The sequence below is a fragment of the Helicoverpa armigera genome, chromosome 1, assembly GCF_030705265.1.
Source record: "Helicoverpa armigera isolate CAAS_96S chromosome 1, ASM3070526v1, whole genome shotgun sequence".
NCBI classification, from domain to species: domain Eukaryota; kingdom Metazoa; phylum Arthropoda; class Insecta; order Lepidoptera; family Noctuidae; genus Helicoverpa; species Helicoverpa armigera.
Genome location: NC_087120.1, coordinates 16,595,963 through 16,616,218, shown reverse-complemented (window position 1 = coordinate 16,616,218; position 20,256 = coordinate 16,595,963). Strand labels below are relative to the sequence as shown.

Below are 20,256 nucleotides of genomic sequence, written 5' to 3'. Positions count from 1 at the left end.
GACATTTTTTACATAATGTGGCGACATTTTTACATAAATATTTTTTTTTTTGAAGATAAGTAGTTTGGTTGTGAATATAGTGTACATATTTGTAAGATTAATGTTTGATATAAGTACCGTTGTGCGTGTTAGCCCAGGGCGCGTGGTTGGCGGGCGGGGCGGGCGTAGTCTCCGTCTCCTCCATAGCTTTAGCGGCCGCAGCCACCGCCGCCGCCATCGCTTGCTTACGCGCTTCAGCCTGTATTAAATATACTAGATTTACTCACGTAGTTTTGAAATTCTTTTATACCGGACCGTAAACATTGCAAAAAAACTATAGGTACAAAAAAAAAATTGAATTACTTTTAGGTATGGGCTTTATTTTTATAGCGGTTAAATCCTGTTTTATATGATATTAAAACATTGCTATCTCACCTGAATCTCAGCCAAACTCTGTCCTGGTGTTTGGTTGGCTCCCTTCTTCTTCGCCCATCCTAAGCCTGCCTGCATTTCCTATTGAAAAAAAATACAATTTTCTTAAAACAATACAAAAGCAAGATAAAAAAAACATAAGTTACTGCCAAAAAGTTGACTGTTTTGCGCTTACAAAGTTTTCACTCTAACCCCCGCAATTCATGACATTACAGCCTTACTACAAAAACTTAAACATCTGTTGAACATTTGCCTAAAAAAACGTGTGGCTGCAAAATGGATCTTATTTCCACCTCATAATCTGTAATTTTTTAGACAACTGTTCAACACACGTTTAAAAGTTTTTGTGGTACGACGGTTAATGGTTATTTAAGTCATTCGTTAGTGAAAGATTTTTCTGACAATCCATCACATTGAAACCTATAAAGCATAGTTTACACTAAGCCAACACTGGCAGCCAATAAGACTGGCAACCATTGCTTGTAATTTGCCTCAGTTTTTCAAGCACTGGCGAAAATAGAGTGCCCGTCTATTTTCTAGCCAGTGACCTCCGCAGGACTGGCGCCAGCATAACTGACTTCGTGTAAACTCTGCACAAGAGATAGTTAGTCTTACCTGTTCCCTAGCCAGTGCTGCGGCTTGCTGCTGAGCAATGATCTGCATCATCTGCTGCTGTTCCTTCATCTGTTCGAGTTTCTTCTCTCTCTCCAGGCGCTGGATCTCGGCGAGCGTGAGGCCGTCCTTGCTGGTGGCCTGCATGTTCTGCGTGGCGACTGATGACCACGGCGCCTTCTTCGCGACGGACTCCGATGCTTGACGCTGCTGCACTTGCTGTTGTTGTTCCTGGGGATAGTGGTACTTTATAATAATAACTAGTCGTTTTCCCGCGGTTTCACCTGCGTCCCGTGGGAGCTACTGCCCGCACCGGGATAAAATATAACCTATGTTACTCGTGGATAATGTAGCTTTCGAATGGTGAAAGAGTATTTAAAATCTGTCCAGTAGTTTTTGAGTTTATCCATTACAAACAAACAAAGTTTTTCTCTTCATAATATTAATATAGATAAAGTTCGCCTTCTAGAAATCCGGGACTCTAAATATAGTACACAATATAGTAGTAACAAAAAAAAAAAATAATAATAACATTTTCATATGAAGAGATCAGCCAGCTGCGCAGAATATATTTTTCATTTTATGGTTTTATTTCTATAATTGACAGTTGATTCAGTAAATTGCATCCAAATAGACTGGAAATTGAACGAGCGATAGTTGGGAAAATGCTAGGCTAGGTGAAAACTGTTGAATGTGGTTTGATAGTGACACTGAAAAGAGAGTTTCAATTACCTGTTGTTTTTTGGCCGTCTCCGCTTGCTTTTTCTTCTTTTCCTCATCAGTGGCTAATTTCTCTTCCTCCTTCCTGTCAAGTAGAACAATACACTACATCAAACAAAATCATCACATATATCATAATAATTATAAGAGGTACACACACAGCAACATAATTTTATGAACAGTTAAAAAAAAAAACCGGCCAAGTACCAGAGCAAAAATGCGCAGTAAAATCACGTTTGTTGTATGGCCCCCCAAAATATTTATTTCATTCTAGTTTTCAGTATTTGTTGTTATAGCGGCAACAGAAATACATCTGTGAAAATTTCAGCTCTCTAACTATCGTGGTTCATGAGATACAACCTGGTGACAGACTGACGGACGGACGGACGGACAGAGGAGCGAAAACATAAGGGTCCCGGTTTACCCTTTGGGTACGGAACCCTAAAAAACAGACGTTTATGTGATCAGTGTAAATGGGCGTTAATAGGCTCAGCAGACAAAGTTTCGCATTTTTTATTTCTTTATGAGGCATAATACGAACCTCTTTCGTTCAGCCTCGTCAGCCACTCGCGCCTCTTCGGCTTTCTTCTTGTTATCTTTGTTAGCACTCTTCTCCGGGCCCTTGACGATTGTGAACCCTTCCTTGATCCACTCCTGTACAAGTAAAAGGTATACATTACAAAAGTAAATTCAGAGAGGGTATTAAAAAGCGGTTTGTGAAAACAAAAAAGATTTATTACTAATCAACTGTTACTTAAAAATGGGCATAAAAGTTATTAAAGCTCCTGAAAGAAATGACAAGTTCAGTTTCAGGATAAGTAATTTAGGCATGAAATGAAATAATCTAAAAAGCTTCCAAAAATATTACGTACCTTTTTCTCCTTCTCAATGTCCTTCTTACTAGATTTGTCTTCTTTCTTGTTTTTCGACGGGGATGCCTCCTGCGATCGCTTCTGTTAAAATATTTTTTTTACTATTAATCTCCAGGTGACATCGGAAGTTCAAACCAGAGCAGTTTTAATCAAAATGATCATAGAATTCTTTGATAACAAGGCTTTTTGTTATCGGTAAAATCAAAATAAACACTACCTCTTTATGCAAGCAAGACTTACAATAAAATATAAATCAGTCATGGCAATCTAGAACTGCAAGTGACTCCTGTATCGAGTGGTATAAGTTTAAAATGCTACAATGTACCGACGTGCATTGTTTGTGCGAATCGGTTGCGAACTAAATTGACTACAAAGCCTCGCTGGAAACGTTAACTGATCGGGTTCAATTTGATTGATGACAACCAGCCTTGCAAATCAATGATCAACTAAACAAATTGTATATAATTGATATGTAAATAACACTCCCTGTTATATAAGGCTGGTGAGACTTGTCTACTTAATAAATGATACCGTTATCGGAAGCTAGTACATAAAATAATTCTTTGTTCAAAATATTTAGGTGGTAGTCTTACCTCAGGCTTGGTTTCCTCCTCCTTAAACTTCACTTCAGCGACTTCCTCCTTCTTCTCATCCTTCGCCTTCTTATTCTTGTTCTTAGTGTTGTTATTCTCCTTGTTCTTAGTAGACTTGTCCGCCTCCTTGGTTTGTTTCACTGGTTTCGGTTCAGCAGCGGCCTTAGCCACGGGGGAGGACTTCGCGAGACTCGATTCGCTAGGGCTTTGCTCTAGCTTCGTCGGTTTCTCCGCCACTGGCTGGAAAATGGATTCAAATGTATTTTATGCTAATATCGAAATATTTTCCATGTTGCTGATCAGAAGCTAGGAAAGCATGATCACCTGTGCGTCAGTGTTGTCAGGCTCGGTCGCGACAGCCGCGCTGGCCGGGCCCGTCAGGGTCTCCGTCTGGATGAGTTTGTGCAGCTCCTCCATGTCGGGCGTGGCGCTCACGTTGGGCGAGTAGCACTCCTCGGGCACCGGCGCGGGCGGCGGCGGCAGCTCGCTCAGGAACGTCTGCCCGGGCTGCCCAATGTTCTGCGTCGCACGGAGCTGCGCCAGAATCTGATCCTCCGTTTTCATCTCCTTCGCAATTTCGTCCGGCAGGAGAGAATTCGAATTGATGGCCGAAGGCTGAAAATTATTGGCATTCCTTTATACATAAATGTTTAAATAAAGTTACCTATTTTTAACGACGTCAATAATCATCAAATGACCCCCCCGAAGTTACTACCCCCCTGCACAATGTAACATTTACGTACGAAACATATACACCCATAACCCAACTAATCCCGAGTTAAAAAAAATGGGACACAAAACATTGAAAATGATGAAAGCGCTATCATAATGTACTACGTTGTCCATGAATTGACACAAACACAGACTGCCTTTAGAGGAATTTAATAAATTATCAGAGTAATGAGAAAAATTACATGATGACAACATGAAAACAAAAAAAAAACAATTTAATCATGTAGATTTTGAGCATGCAAATATCAACATCGATATGTATAGAATGATTCTGGCTTTGAGGCATGAGACGAAGACAAAACACAACAAGGAGAAACTTTGACGAAAGACAAAACACAACTACTAAAAATAATAAAAATCTCAATACGCGATGCCACAAAGCCTGTAACTTATCTGTAGTCACTGGACTTCCCGCCAAAGAAATCAATAGCGAAATGTACTGAAATAGACATATTCTATTCCCTTCTCTGTCGGAAGATATATTCCTTTTAAGAGAAGTTCTATTCAATGAAACGTAATTTCCTGCAAAACTAATACAAATAAAGCAACGTCAAGCGTTTCCTTACTAATTTCCTTGCAAGCTACATCAGTAATGTGACCATAGAGAAGGCAATAGGCAGAGTGGCAGAGTAGGTGACTATTTATAACCCAAGTTAAAGTAATATTCAAGAGAGCGTGTAAGCGTCGGGCATTGCATGACCAACGTATTGGGCGCAACAGCTGCACTAAATTATGAACGTCGCCTTGGCAATTGACGTCGGCTGACCTTTATCGATCGCTGATCACCAACTCCAGCTTTTTGCTACTTTGTTGCACATTATGTATCTACATATACACATTGAAAAACAATTAACAGTGAAGTACTACAAGTACACAGACGTTAATAAAGCAAGAGTGAAGCAAGAATATGAATGGTGGACGTGCAAGATGATGTGAACATGTGGTGTACGTGAGTACTACGACACATAGATGATGCAAATGATACAAACTGTCAAAAGAAAGCGTGCTTTCTTGTTCATTTTTTAGTTTCTTGTTAAATCTATAACAGTCTGATGTGGTGTAGCGTGACGCATCAGAATCACAATACACATTTCTGGTATGAAAGTTACTACACTAAATGTATGAAACCGATACCGTTCTGACGCGTCACGTCACAGACAAAATATAAATCCGCCTCTACCCTCATATAGAAAATAATACCCAAAAAATTATAGAAAGCCTTCGTTTCTTTCTTTAGACAGTTTAAATTTTAATGAAAATACAACCGCAACTAACTACTACAGACACAAAATAGTAAACTTTATCTTTCGCCGGTTTTATAATTTAAAAATAATAATATTGTTTGACTAAAATACTTACACTTAGTTTTTTTCTTATCATATGAGTATCACTACCCTTACTGCCTAAAACCCACCCGAGATCGTGCGTTCCAGAATGAACGTGGAATGGGTTTTAGGCACAGCAGGATTGATGATATGGATGACCTTGAGGTTCAAAATTCAAATTAATGTTAGATATGAAATAATATGAGTTTTTTAGTACTTTGATTGACTGAAATATGGAATATGTCATTAGCATCTGAAGGGCTGTTGTGCAATACACAATCCTAATAGATTTATGTTAAGAAAGTCATTTTTTATTCCATTTGTTTAAATAGCAGTAACCTACATGCACATTCTGTGCATTGTGAAGGCGCACAGATAGTTGCTGTTGCATAATAGTGACATCCTAACGACGTAAGTATTGTGCAGTACTAACGTAGATATTATTCAATCAGCTCCTGACACTGGCAAATCCTCGAGTAGTGCCCATTATCCTATTGCAGCCATCAAATCCTCTCAGGGACTTTTTCCAAATTAGCTTTTTTGTTTTTATGGAACAGAGTTACTAAGAAACCCTTCAGTATCATAACCTTCAATACGATATAAGTAAAGTAAGCTCCATCTTTCATCATACAATGTTTGTAGACTATATCAAGTTCATTAAATATGAATCAAGAGTTTTTCAAGTATAATTGTGAGGTACTAAAATCCTTATGTATGTGAAAGTTGTCTTTGATATTCGGAAACCAAAAGGCGGTAAATACTCAAAGCGTTTTCGACAATAAGGAATAGGAGTTTAAATGCAATCCAAAATGGCGTCTAATGAATAAGGGAGTAGTTATTGGCGTGTTGTACCAGCATTATAAATGTTTAAGCTGTTGCTAGACTGGAAGCATGAAGACACCGCAGACAGACGGATTGGCACGTTAAGTGTCCGTCCCGGCAATTGAATGCAGCCAGCAGTCATGCAACCTCCTTTCTGAACTGATAAGGTCACTTTACAATCGAAATAGGGAAAACCTATTTAAAGTTAAAGTTACGGAAAGTTTTGTAGAGGATCACACAACATTTGCTAGTGTTACAGCCATAGTGATTAAATAGATATTATAAATAATGACTGGTCATTATATATAATACCCAAATTGACTAGAGAGCGTGATAAATTAATCACTTTATCTGGATATTATTTATGATAGCAGGTCAAAGTTAGCCAAAGTAATAAATATGGTATAACCAACTTACTACTAATTAATTCTTAAAACGGCTTAAGTTATTATCCACTGACTGAAGAATAACTCGCTGTGGGTTAGCAGCGTAAGGGAGTGTCAGACTGTTAGTGACTTAAACCAACTGGGATTTGCTGAATCTCTTTGAGGAGCGCGTGGAACAACGCGTGCCGACGAGACGGGTCCGCCTCTCCTCGGAGACGGAAGGACGATCGACACCCTAACTCATCATCATCATCCTCCGAGCCTTTTCCCAATCATGTTGGGGTCGGCTTCCAGTCTAACCGGATTCAGCTGAGTACCAGTGCTTTACAAGAAGCGACTGCCTATCTGACCTCCTCAACCCAGTTACCCGGGCAACTCGGGATCGACACCCTAACTATAACTAGCCTTTTTTCGAATTATAGTAAGCACGGCTACCAGACACTTTAGTTAGTTAACATGAAAATATAATCTTTACCTACTTGTTTTATTACATTATCCAAGTCTTTGGAGATGTTATATAAAATTGCTAGTTAATGTGATTAGTTGTGTGTCAATGATCACATTATCTAAATTGAGTAGACATTATAAATAATATATAATATGCAGATTTGTTACTTTGGCTGTAACGTATATTTTTTTATAACAAACTCAAAGTTCTGTAAATAGGCTAACGTCAATTAACAAAAAATATAATTCCTATCGATACAGAATGCGCCCAAAAATACTCAAAAATTCCATCAATCTTCTTTCCAGCTATATTCTGAAAAATTGTTTGAGATTTTCCTCTCATAGAAAATTCATGCAAAGGTCTATTTAATGTAACCACCTCCCATAAATGCAAAAGCCAGATGATCAAAAAAATGATTTTAATGCATAGTAAAGAGTAACAATCAACTTTTATGTTTAGAGAAAAACATTTCTTGTGCGGATAGTTACAATGTGTTTTACATGGAAATGAATTCAAACTATCCACACTGCAAAAACTAGGATAAACTTAACTAACAAATAATCAAAAACAAATATATCAATCAAATAATCAAAAACAAATATATCAATTTAACTTTTTTCAATTTGGTAACAATGTTTTACCAAGGAATTAATAATAATTAGCAACGTTCTACGTTAACATTACATAAATCACTTATCAGTCTTGATATTAAACAGCCACAGATATAAATTCGAACGACGCGAACTATATACGTAAATACACAAGTGTACAAACTTGTGCTCAAACTAATATTAATTCTGCCGCCTTAAGGAAAATTACAATTTAGTAGCTTCCTATTATCTCGGTATAAGAAGTTTATTTGCAAAAGCGGATGCTGATTATTACCTTTTTAATCAGGAACGTGGTTCAAATATGAGTTTAATTAGATTGATAAAAAAAAACTGCTGGCGGAATCAAATGTCAAAAAACGAAAACAATTGAAAATGCTTGTTTCACTAAGGCTGCAGGATTATTACTTAGCCACATTCTCTCAGTTTCTATAAATAATCAGTTCCTACACAATCAGATCAGGATACACATTAGTATCGTTATTAACCGTACAAGAATTTCCTTCTTCAAGTTCATTATCTTTGCCAAACAAAGAGAAACAACCTAAAACTATAAAAATGAAAACAAAACTAAATCTAAAACTCGATTAGAGTTTTAGATATAGTTTTGTTGTGTAAATATAATGTTACAACGTGTCTTTAAAGTGACAAATAGTTGCTACATCAAAACCTAACCTATTTTTTTCGTTATAAACGAAACGAGAATTCCATTCTTTGAACAAATTGAACCTAAAACTATACAAAATGACAAAACTAAATCTAAAAATATAATGTAACCTAATCTTACAATGTGTCTTTGAAATGACAAGTAGTAGCTATAACAGCTAAAAGTACATATCCTAACAAATCAAAAACATATTCAGTATGTACAGACGCCAGCAGGTTAACCTACCAAAACCCTATCTGTCAAATTTTACCAATCGAACCTTCCACTATTGTGAGGTTGAAAATCGTCATTGAAAATGTGCATTCGTCTGTACGTACATTATATATAATATGTTTTAATTAGAACTAGTTCAAATCAGATCTCTAAAAGAGTCAAAAACATACGCCACAGTCTACTGTAATTCATGATTCTTGGAAAGTCAATAAATGGAGCTCGGAAACCTCTAGTCACTAGTATCAATATGGAAACTATTAAGTTTAGCATATTATTATTCTGCTATATGTATAATGGGCGAGATTCGTCATAGGTGAAAAATATTTCTCATTTCCAGCATAAATAATTGATACTAATTGATGATTTATTATTGTGCAAGCAAATCAATGTTATTTAGTTCATAGCCAGTCATCTCAGATAATTCTAGCCCAAATAGGAATATGTATTAATAATACTTTTAGAAGATTATCTAAAGCCAGCCCTTGACCATTTTACTAATTAATTTGTGTATTTTACTGACCTAAATATTATTGAGCCACGATTTCACTTCATCTAAATAGTGACGAGTCTCGCGTCAATACAATAGTCTTACTACGATCCCTACGAAGCTGTACATGTATTATTATTTCAATACATCTTACATTTAAATACAGCTAAGAGAAAAACGCATAAATATACTGCGTTCAGATCAATAACAATAATATCGCATAGTTTTGTTGACACCTATTAACGAGAAGTTAAGCTACATTCGTTCCGTATATATGTATTTGTTTCTATAAACAACGAAAATTTTAAACTTTTAATATAGATAATAACCTCATATGTACAGCATTGTAACATTAAAGTTTAAAGACTGAATAAACGGTATTATAATTCAACGAACTATGCACTTTACCTTTGCATGTTACCATTTTAACAATATGCTTATTTTAATAAAGAATACAGATCTTGCGTCTTCCCTGGTCTTCATAACAAGATAAACTTCGACGTCCGAGACATGAATGACATTCCAAATAATTATGTCCCCAAGGATTGCGACATGTCTGAAAACATTTTTCCTTTCTTAACAACTGCCTTAATGACAGGAAAGGGAATCATGAAGGACCATTAACTAAGCAACTGTTTCCTTTTTAACTAGATATCTAATTGTAGCGAATATCTTTGGCTCATATTTTTATCGTACTTATGTTTAATATAAATTTTGAAGTTATAACTTCATAACAATATTCGCACAACTACTTATAACTTGTTTTCAGTATTACCTGAGTAAATGTAATATTATTTACTGCCGAAATCAATAGTCGATCGCGCCGTGTTAACATTGTTTCCAAATTAATTGTTAAGTCTTTGCAGAAACCTCCGAGATACCTTAAACAAAGAAACTTTACTGTCTTGATCAAATAATATATAAAAATTAATGACACAGGACGCCTGCAGCTTTATAAAGACGCATGCATATATTTCATATTTCCATATTTTTCTACATCCTGGCAAAGAAGGATACTTTTTAAAGTTACTTGCGAAGCATACACATAAATACAGTGTCTGTATTTTTTCGGAAATCACCCAGAATAATCATGCCCACAATTCTGTCACCGTTTAAATATATAGTATTTTGTAAAGAGTTGGGAAGCTACCTACTAACGTTCATTATGTTAAGTAGCTCACGCACGCATGAGCACTGTGTAAGACTGGTTGTCACACATACTGGCTCCTGACTACCCGTAACTACTGCCAAATGACAGCCGGGACCTACAGTTTATACAGAAAAGATAGTCATACATCCACGGACCAACCGTTATAAACGTTGCTTAAACCTTATGATTCTATAAAGATTAAGATTAACAAAGTCATTACAAATTTTGTTGTACTTATTTGATATGAACTTTCAATAATCATATAGTGCAATAACAATATTTTAGTTAACAAGATGTAAACAAATTTTATTGTTTTAGGTATCTCGAGAAACGTCGCTGTACCTAGTAATGTTGTAACCGTCGATTGCTGTGGACGCCAATTGCATCGGCAACGAAAAACTGTAGGCAAAAAGACAGACACAATATGATTGACTGTCTGGCATAAGAAGAGTACAATCCCGGGAGGGTCAGACGAATCACAAACTAATACTGTAAAGCGAGGGTTGCCACACGGGGGAAGGAAATGTGCGGAGATGCCATGAGGCAGGTAGGCCAGACGCCTTCTTATAGATCAAGTAACGTACAGGCGCAAGTAAGTTATAGGCGTGATCAGTTACTAGAACTGACGAGGCGTTCGGGTTTTTTGTCAAATCAAGACAAATCTGTCAAAAATTGATCTGTATTGATAGGGGTTTCATTAAAAAACAAACCGAGCGCTTTCTAAAGAAGACATATGAGGGAGATAGTAACGTTCCTCGTCCACCGAACACCCCCATTTTGGCGCGCTACTTTCTTAGGAGATTTTGCGTGATGACATCTCCGCAAGTTTGTTCTCCGTGGGTTGCCACCTTTTTTTGAACGAATATAGTTCATTATCAAAAATGCTGATAAATAGTAGACGCCAGCAGGTCAAGCTACGCGAATCTATAAAATTTACCAATGGAACGTTATCCTTTCACTATTGTGATAAGGTTGAAAATCTATTGAAGAAATTTGACAAATCGAGGTATATGAGCTGATGTGCTGTCGTCTGTACATTAGAGGAAATCGAGAGAAAAGAAGAACAAATCAACTTTTTATGATTATTTTTGTTGTCACTAAAAGTTATTCGTTCTGAAATACCCCGTGCGCAGTTGACAAATATAGTATTTTTCGTACTATATTATTTTTCTATTATAAGTATACAATATGTGAAGATTATCCCGTCGGACCCGTAAGGGTAATACAACCCGTACCCGTATGTAGGTTAGGCAATCAAGAACTTTATGCCATACAATTTTCTTTTTTTATTATTTTACTTTTAGCTAGGCGTCACCTACACAAATGGAACCTTATCTAGAAACACTAAAAAAATCCATGACTTTGATGAAACTATACCTATCCCAATCACGGAAAATATCGCCGATATTAAAGAAAATGAAGTATTCGAACCAATTAAATCATTAGAAAATGCAAAAGGCCCGGGACCTGATGAAATAAGTAACTAAATGCTGAAATACTCCACACCGATATTGTTAAAGCACTCACTTAGCTATTCAACCTTGTACCCTACTCAGGAGCTGTACCAAAACAATGGGGTTTATCTGACATCATACTGTTCTATAAAAAGGCAAACCCCGTGAAGTAGGCAACTATAGGCCCATTAGCTTCCTGCCAAGTTTAATAGTGTTTTCAACAATAATAGAAATGGACCCACGGGTAGTCCCCGGTTCTGTGCCAAGCTATGGAAGAAAACTACTTGGGCTATTATGATGGGATGCTAGTGGATTAGAATATCGGAAATTATGGGGACTGTGTCTCCTGTCAATGTATTGAATGTATGCAAAAATGACAGATAGAGACACTTGCCGGACCCCCGGGAATCATTCAATAAATAGCGACTGGGGTCAACGGGGTTGTTATTATTATTATCTAGAGGTAGGTACCTAATAATACCTTCACGGATAAGACGGTATTTTTCTTTACATATTTTATAGTGCAATTGACTGAATTATATAGTACGATACTATATTTTGTAGTACGGGTGGCAACCCTGTATACAGGACGTATTTTACTGAAAATTTGGTTTGAGTTCTATAACAGAGTACCTTAGGAAAGGAGAGCATCCCTTAAAAGACGATGTTATCGGCAAAAGTTTGGATTTATGCTTCTGGAAGATAAGTAAATGACAATCAATCCTTAGCACCAAACCTCGATGTTGATATTATAGATGGCCTTCAAAATACGTCCTGTATATTTTAAATTAGATTTACATATTGTAATTGAGACTCCGAAACCCACACATGGCCATGTTATCCATAAAATATTTTGTGGTTTTGGATGCCAACAAGCACAATTCTTTGCGCTCAGTGTTATATTTCTGTAATGACAATGAACGTATGGATTCATAGACTACAGCAGTTCAAAAGAGCTTTATGAAATTATCAGAACTTTTCAAGTCCACCAGACTGTCAAAGAAAACAAATGATGCAAAGATGTTTAGGAAGAAGAAAGATTTCAGAAAATGGATACATACAGCGAAGATAGCAAGAACAAAAAAAAATCACGATAACTGGGCTAACCCCAACTTATCTGGATGCTTACTATACACAGATATGTTTTAGGGGAAAAAGCAGAGCAAATACTAACGACGCTCACAGTCAACACATATGCAAGAGCTCGTGAATTTACTTTCAAATCATCAATCCGAAATGTTCGTATCCAAATCGATTAAAATCTTTGACGTTTCTTGATCCATAGATATGGACATAAACCATTACACATACAGTAACTAGAGTAACATATCATACATGAATTCTACAAAAATGGTGTGAAAAATCATATGAAACAACGCTAAATAAATATCCTGCTGAACATAACAAATTGGACTATTGATATCCAATGGCTTGCGTTGGATTGAAGCTTGGTTTCACATCTATTTTAGCAACATTTACGGTGTTTGCATACACAACAGGTGCCAAACGGGACACTACATACATATAGGTCTTGATACTGTGTACGCCAGACTGATGAAATCATAAATCAGAACTTTCCTAGTAGCCAGGATATACAAAGACTAGATTTTTTACGAATATTTATAACTATTATACTTGGTCTTTCAATTAGGTGCTTAATCACCGTAACGACCATTAATTAATCAAAATGAATTTGGTTTCATGAACTAGATAGTTGTGTTTATGTAGTACAATAACTCAGTTCTAGTCAGTGCATATCTAGTGTTGATTCGATAAGTCATAGTCATGTTAGTTTTTTTCCTTTTAATATACGATAACAGAAAAAAAAACAGTTTATAGTGTACAAACAATGAGGTCCGTATCTGTATCAAATTGAATAAATATGTATATGAAAGAAACAATTACGCGACAATAAAAGGACTCGTACAGTTAACATTACCTATTAAGTAACATCGAGTGTAAGTACTCCTAATGTGGAAATTCATAAAAATGAAGTCTTAAAAATACTTATCAGATTGCTATCCGATATATCGAACTCATTTTTTTTTTATTCATGACTAGCATAGTTCTATGTCTTAAAAATTAATGTAAATTCCCTTCAAAGCTATCCGTAAATTTTCGCTTTACATAAAGGAGTGAAAATTTTAAAATGAAATTCTCAATTCTGTGGCTCCTCGAAGATTCTTATGCGGTAAAGCAGTATTACGGAATACCGCATGTCTGCACGGACAAAGGCTCTATATTGTTTGATCGGTCGTGAACCCTCGGTTTGAACAACATTCTGTCTATGATCATCGTAAATACTGGTTTAGCTACGTCAGAATATAGAGTAACTGAGTATTTTGCATATAAATATGGAAAGTATCTGTTGTTTTAGATTCAGTAATTATTGTATAAACTATAAATGGTAAGAGTTAATGTAACAAACTTCCATTATACAGACTTGTGTGAAAGATGGAGCTTTTGTGGTTGTAACTGGAAAATTTAGCCTTAGTTTGCATTGCAAACTACCCTCACTATTTCTCACAAGGTTAAAAGTTCCTAAGCTGCTATGAAATTATTAGATGACCGGTAAACGAGAACAAATTGCTGAGCCGCGACGTCAGTGACGAATTGTTTCGTATTATGTTTTAATATTGTATTAGTTTGGAGCAGGCGGCATCCACGCGACTGTGACCTGGATCAATGAGTAATGGGTCAACAGCCACATTTATGCTTCTAATAATTTACGTACCTGTTGTGTCGCTGGATACTCAAAACGCGCGATGATAATAACTTATAAAACAACATTTATAAGTACGGTGGAGAATAAAGTCGACCCTGTTCTTATTATTTGACATAATCTATGAGTGAATGTACCAAATGGAGAATAGATTCTATCTATTATCTCCTAACTAGTTACTTCAAAACCACTTTAAAAGTAAAAAAAATACATTAACACAAAGTGGTGCATATCTAAAACAGAAATATATTTAAGGCACAATAAAGGTCATTCCCATTTACAAGCATTATAAAATATTTTTTATATATCGGGTGTGTCGTACCTAATCACATTAGATAAAATACGTTGATATACTGGTAATATATGTCGACTAGCAGAAAGAAAAAATAAATTAAAAAAAAAATATTTTCAAACAAAGTAAATAGAAAAATGTTCGAGAATTAGAACACCATAAGAGTCTTGAAAACTGACAGCTGTCAACTGATCAAAACATTCGATACTCAACTTTATCACTGCTTTACACAATATGATGTTGTAAATTATAAAAACGAAAAATGACTCCTGTAAAGTATATGTGATAGGATTTAATGCGATTAGGTGCGACACATCCGATATAAAAGCAAGTTATTATTAGAAAGTTAATGGAAGGACTATTGAAATGTCAATTTAAACTATTTGAGCCACACATCATACAGATGAGGCTAAGCAGGCCTGTTACTTTGTACAATTGCACTAGAAAGAGCTACAGTCACATCAAATTGAAACATGTAATTGGCGTGGCAAACGAGAAATGTTTGCAGTATCGCGAACGTTTTTCACAATATTCTTTACAAAAAATACAAACTTAAACGTATTTTGGAAAAATCAAAAATTTTATAACATTTATAACACTAAAAATGAGAATGATCTACGTATTGAACTCGATATATCATACGATGAAATACTTATTAAAGCGAACATTGAAAAATGACAAATGATAATAAAATGGCAAATGTACTTTTTAATAAAAAGGCTGCATTTTCATTGGGAACGTGCAAAGCTGCGTGGCGAATCGACTGTGTGACAAAATTCATTCGATGCTAGAATAAGATATTTTTCAAGCGTCCCGCAACGCAGCTATTTTGGAAAGGGAGTCACAAAGGGGACAAACCAGTGCCAAACTGTGCAGGTCACGCAAGCAGAAAGCTATATCGCACAGCACCAAGCAATTTTAATGAAAACGCAGCCTAATAAGTTAATCGCTTAAAAAATGCCATTGGTGTTTCCGGAACTGCAGCAAAACAAACCACTTTGTATTAATATTGTTTAAATTACACAAAGGCTTATTATACATGTATGTGACTGTGGTCTAATTACAATGTGATATTATTAGAAGCGCCCATAACATTAAGGAATCATGAAAGCAGTGTTTTCTATGCACTTGAAACCCTTAATCGAAATCCTACTAATATACTAAACGCCAATAATTGTGATAATGGATGGATGTTTGTTACTCTTTAACGCAATAACTACTGAACAATTTTTCTGAATTAACAGGATATTTTATCCCGAAAGTATGTTTGATCTGTGTAGTGGATGTAATGCTCTTCAAACCCTCTTATTAGTAAAAAAACAAAGATTGAAGATAATTCAAGTTAAAACCGATGAAAAAGTAATGGTTATTGCCCTCTTAATCCTTGGTGTTAATCCCTGTTTACTAATAAGAGGGTAAGGCCCAAGTACCCCGACAATGATGAGAATGGGCCCAAGTGTTAATAATTGCGAATTACTTGTGAATTGTTTTACTATATTCGTATAATCACCACGAATAAAACAGCAACGCATGATAACATTGGATCGAACACATTTATCGTCAATAGTGAGTACATCTCGGACAGGTTGTATGAGGAAACCAATTGTCGTTATAAATTAGATGAAATAATACAGTAGTTGGCTTTTGCTCGTTTGTCAGAATACTTGAATGATTTTATGCCACTTCTTTAGAAACAGTGAAATAACAAAGGCTGATCGACTATTGTATATGGCGGATATTACACAATTGCATAATAATAATAATTTATTTCGTATTTCTCTAGTTGCGTTTCATGAGATTGCGTCTATAAAATTATAAATTTAGTACTTTATAAGTCATTCATGATTCCTTGGCTAGCTAGATGCAGATTGCATGAACAAATAGAAACACGACATAACACAAGTTGGTACACATTTTTTGAGAGTAAAATTACAAACAGACTATTACTCTGGCAACTTTGGCCACACCCAAGTGGTATTAAGTCGTGTTTCTATCAAAGGTGCATTCAATACAGTAGAATTAAGAAAAGCTCAAGATAGATGCATGAAAAAATAAAAGAAATGCACTTCACTCTAGTGAAAAACATTGAAACACTTATCAGAAGCATAATGAGTACACAAATTATGCATGTTTTTTTATTAGAGCTGCGGTGAATAATGGACACAAGTTTTAAAAAGGTATGCTATAAAAAGTTGTATTAATAATCAGAAACTGAAAAAATTCTGAACGAATCAGTAAACTCGTATACCTTTTCAAAACTTATGCAATATAAAAAAAAGTTATCTGGGGACTGTTTCGCATTAATAGTAAATATAATGGATATTGTGCAGTTAGTAGAATCATTAGATACCATCCACGCAGTGACAAAATGAATGAAGTATGTTTGTTTGTGCAATGGCACGTAACACTGACTTGACAATGTATCTATCCACTTAACAAAGAACCCACCTAGCAAGGCTGAACTTCATTATTGTGAAAATATTTTATGTACAAATCTTTGAACTTTCAACAAAATCATAATACTTTAAATAGAGTTGTGTAGTGGAATGTCAGACTATTGTCTAAAAAGATAGTCACAAAATTCAAATACTCAAATATGTTGATGTAAGTATGTTTGGTACATACCCGTGTGTCTTTCCAGTAGAATACGTGACCAGGGGTGACTCGCGATTCGGGCGGGTTGACAGGCTGCTGCATCCACATCTGGTCAGCCGATGACGAGTGACCCTGGCCCCACAAAGAATCCACCTGAAATAACCCATACTTTACAGGTTTTGCTCTAAAATAAAACTTAATTATTCCAGACCTACGATAAAACATCTTACTTGAAAAATATCCTATCCAATCAATACCTTTTCTGAACTAAATACCCAATTCCTATGGAAATCTGGGGACATTATAAGCAAAGAAAAAGCAACCGCAATTGTTTATAAATTTCGTAATTAATCAAAATTAATAAACATAAATAATTAAAATAAAATTGATTACTTTAGGAATTTACACTATTATTACCATAGGTTGCGGCTGGCCATAAGTTTGATTTGCCATAATTCCCACAGATCCAGATTGTAATTCCATAGGTGCATTATCGGGTACATTCATAGAACCCATATTCATGACCTAGAAATTAAGAAAACCTCATTAAAATAAGGCATTCAAAGCTAGCACTAACTACCTGGAGGTTCTACCTACGACTACATCTACATGACGCATCTACATCTACATACGCACACCTATACGATAATTATAAAGATCACGTTACTCACCTCTAGAGCAAGCGAAGCCTGTGAGTTCAGCATGTTGTCGTGCGATGCTTGTCGCTCATATCCGCCGGACATCGGGAATGATTTCATCGCGTCCTGTCGCAAGCATATATGTCTTAGATCATGCCATTTTTTTTTTTAAATGATCCCATTTCACAGGGATAACATATTGACATCAGATTGTAAATTATGATTCTACTAAGTTCCATGCAGAATATTGATCGCCTGAATGCACACTGAGTATAGAACGGTACTTAATAGCAAGGCCAACCTTCAAGTATTTATTACTTGACTTAAAATGTTAGTTTATGAGACACGAAAACAACACAATTTTCGATGGTCGCACGGTTTTGCAAAGGTTGTTCTAAACCTAGCGCAAAGCTTATAATTTATGTTGAAATATAAAAGAACTTACCATTTGTGCAAACGGCACCAAGGGTCCATAAGTCCCGAGAGGTCTCATCATAGTTTCGCAAGCCCGACGCACCATCAAGCTTGGGCTGAAGAAGCCTGCTCTATACCAGTTGTACATATCCTTTGATGTGAACGGGCCTTGGATGTTCCTCTGTGAAATACATTATTGTCAAATAACTGAACAAATTCTGTCTTTTCTACATGTGTGTAAAGAAGGCCCTTCACGAGAAAGGTGCCTTAAAACACAACATCAGTTAAACTTACCTCAGGATCTTCATAATACCACTGGTCCATTAAGTTGGCATTAGGCATGGCATTGTTTCCATACATGGAGTTGCCGAAAGGACCCTGAGAGCCCTGAAGTCCATGTAGCTGCATCATCATGTTATTCTGCCCAGAGTGATTTGACATAGGCATATCATTAGCCGAAGACATCTGTTGGTAAAATAACACAACATTATCATCAGTTTTATGTGACTGAGAGCCAAAATCAGTAAGTAGCAAAAGGATAACTTACAGAAGTATTGGCATGTGGTGCAAGGAATAATGAGGCATTCCCAACATTATTAGACATGCCTCCTGGCATAGCATTGGCGGATTGATACCCAGACATATTGCCCTGCATGTTGCCACTGGCCTGCATGGAGCCTGAGCCCATAACGCCCATACCAGACGAGCCCATAGGCGAACTGTTCCCAACATTAGGCATCACCTGTTGAGGCATGTGTTGGAAAGGTTGTCCAATGTTAGGGCCGATCGGGAGGCCTAGTGAGGCATTCAGTGCAGAGTTAGTAATGCCAACATTCTGCAGCACTGGCTGCATGCCTGGTGTCTGTACTCGAGGGCCCTGCATGCCCTGTATATTCTGTAGGCCACCGGATGCCATTCCAGGCATATTTTGCATCCCGGCAGATGGCATGCCAGGTATGTTTTGCATAGGTACGGACTGGAATCCTGGTTGCATCGCTACTGGTACGCCAGGCATGTGTAGGCCTGCCTGCATACCCGATGGCATCCCGCCGGCATTTATTACACCTTGCTGCATCCCAGGTGAATGGTGCACTTGTGGTAGAACTCCTGACTGCATAGTCTGGTTGCTCAAATGCATCTCCATGTTCATGGCCTGGCTAGGTGGTGTGGCACTTGGCATGTTCATTTGCGGGGTTTTAGACATACCAGAATTCATCATTTGGCTTGTAGGAGGTGTGGTGAGTAATTCCTTTTCCTCAAGTGACATGCCAAATATATTGTCAAGTAATTCTTCCGGTGTTTTAACATGATTCCTAAAAAAATAACACAATCAGGATAAAGTTGAAAACAAAGAAGCCAAGGAATCTGCAGTGTATACACTTACACGTCAGTCTGATTGCCGGTCGTAGATCCTGCGACATTGTGCATGGGCTTGCCAGCAGCCTCTGGCATGGCTGGGACGAGATGCTGGTGTTTTTGTCGAAGACTGTTGTTTGAACTTATGATGACAGATCGGAAATTCCCGCTGTCATCCTCTAAATTAAGATCCGGTCTCATGAGTTGTGCGAATGCAAGAGCTCTGCTCTTTTTCATTTCACCAACTGTTATTGCACTCTTGCCTTTGTTTTCGTCTTTGGGGTTGGCGACTGCCTCAGGTGGATCCGGGCCGGCTGTGGATTGCGCCTCCAACTTTTCCGGTATCTCTTGTAAATTGTCATAGTTTGAGTTGGACTTGGTTCCACTTGATGTTGATGGACCATCTCCTACGCCAATACCAGGTTGCTGCAATGACATCCATTATAAGTTGTTAATAATTATTAGCGACTATCCATATACTAAACAAAACATTGCAAGAAAATAGCTCATTTATATACCTTTTTAAATTTGAGATCACTAGCATCAAAACGTTTAGGTGATAGTTTTTTGGCTTTCTCTGAGGCCCACCATTCATCAGAGCCTTCTTCCACCACTTTCGGCCTGGGGAAGCTTCCATGCGTATGAGACCGCGTGAGAGCTGTAATACAGAGACGAAAATTATTTTGACTTCCCATGCTGTCAATACAGTGTTCAATATAGCTACAAGCAAATCTCTCAT

At 36.7% G+C, this 20,256-nt stretch overlaps 1 protein-coding gene across 2 annotated transcripts in view; it reads right to left on the bottom strand.

Annotated features, from left to right (window-relative positions):
* Positions 1 to 20,256, bottom strand: part of LOC110372447 (GRB10-interacting GYF protein 2) — a 31,834-nt gene that overhangs the window by 6,185 nt on the left and 5,393 nt on the right. Inside the window, exons 9-24 of one of the 2 annotated variants that reach the window (XM_021329173.3) lie at positions 20,036 to 20,175; positions 19,546 to 19,943; positions 18,709 to 19,474; positions 18,456 to 18,626; positions 18,193 to 18,342; positions 17,781 to 17,873; positions 17,527 to 17,634; positions 17,140 to 17,262; positions 3,533 to 3,823; positions 3,209 to 3,448; positions 2,616 to 2,696; positions 2,285 to 2,397; positions 1,756 to 1,828; positions 1,027 to 1,254; positions 415 to 492; positions 118 to 238 (exon numbers count right to left, since the gene is read on the bottom strand). In XM_021329173.3, the coding sequence (XP_021184848.3) occupies positions 118 to 238; positions 415 to 492; positions 1,027 to 1,254; positions 1,756 to 1,828; positions 2,285 to 2,397; positions 2,616 to 2,696; positions 3,209 to 3,448; positions 3,533 to 3,823; positions 17,140 to 17,262; positions 17,527 to 17,634; positions 17,781 to 17,873; positions 18,193 to 18,342; positions 18,456 to 18,626; positions 18,709 to 19,474; positions 19,546 to 19,943; positions 20,036 to 20,175 (3,174 nt within the window). The remainder of the gene's footprint in view (positions 1 to 117; positions 239 to 414; positions 493 to 1,026; positions 1,255 to 1,755; positions 1,829 to 2,284; positions 2,398 to 2,615; positions 2,697 to 3,208; positions 3,449 to 3,532; positions 3,824 to 17,139; positions 17,263 to 17,526; positions 17,635 to 17,780; positions 17,874 to 18,192; positions 18,343 to 18,455; positions 18,627 to 18,708; positions 19,475 to 19,545; positions 19,944 to 20,035; positions 20,176 to 20,256) is intronic. The other variant, XM_021329174.3, reaches the window with a different exon arrangement.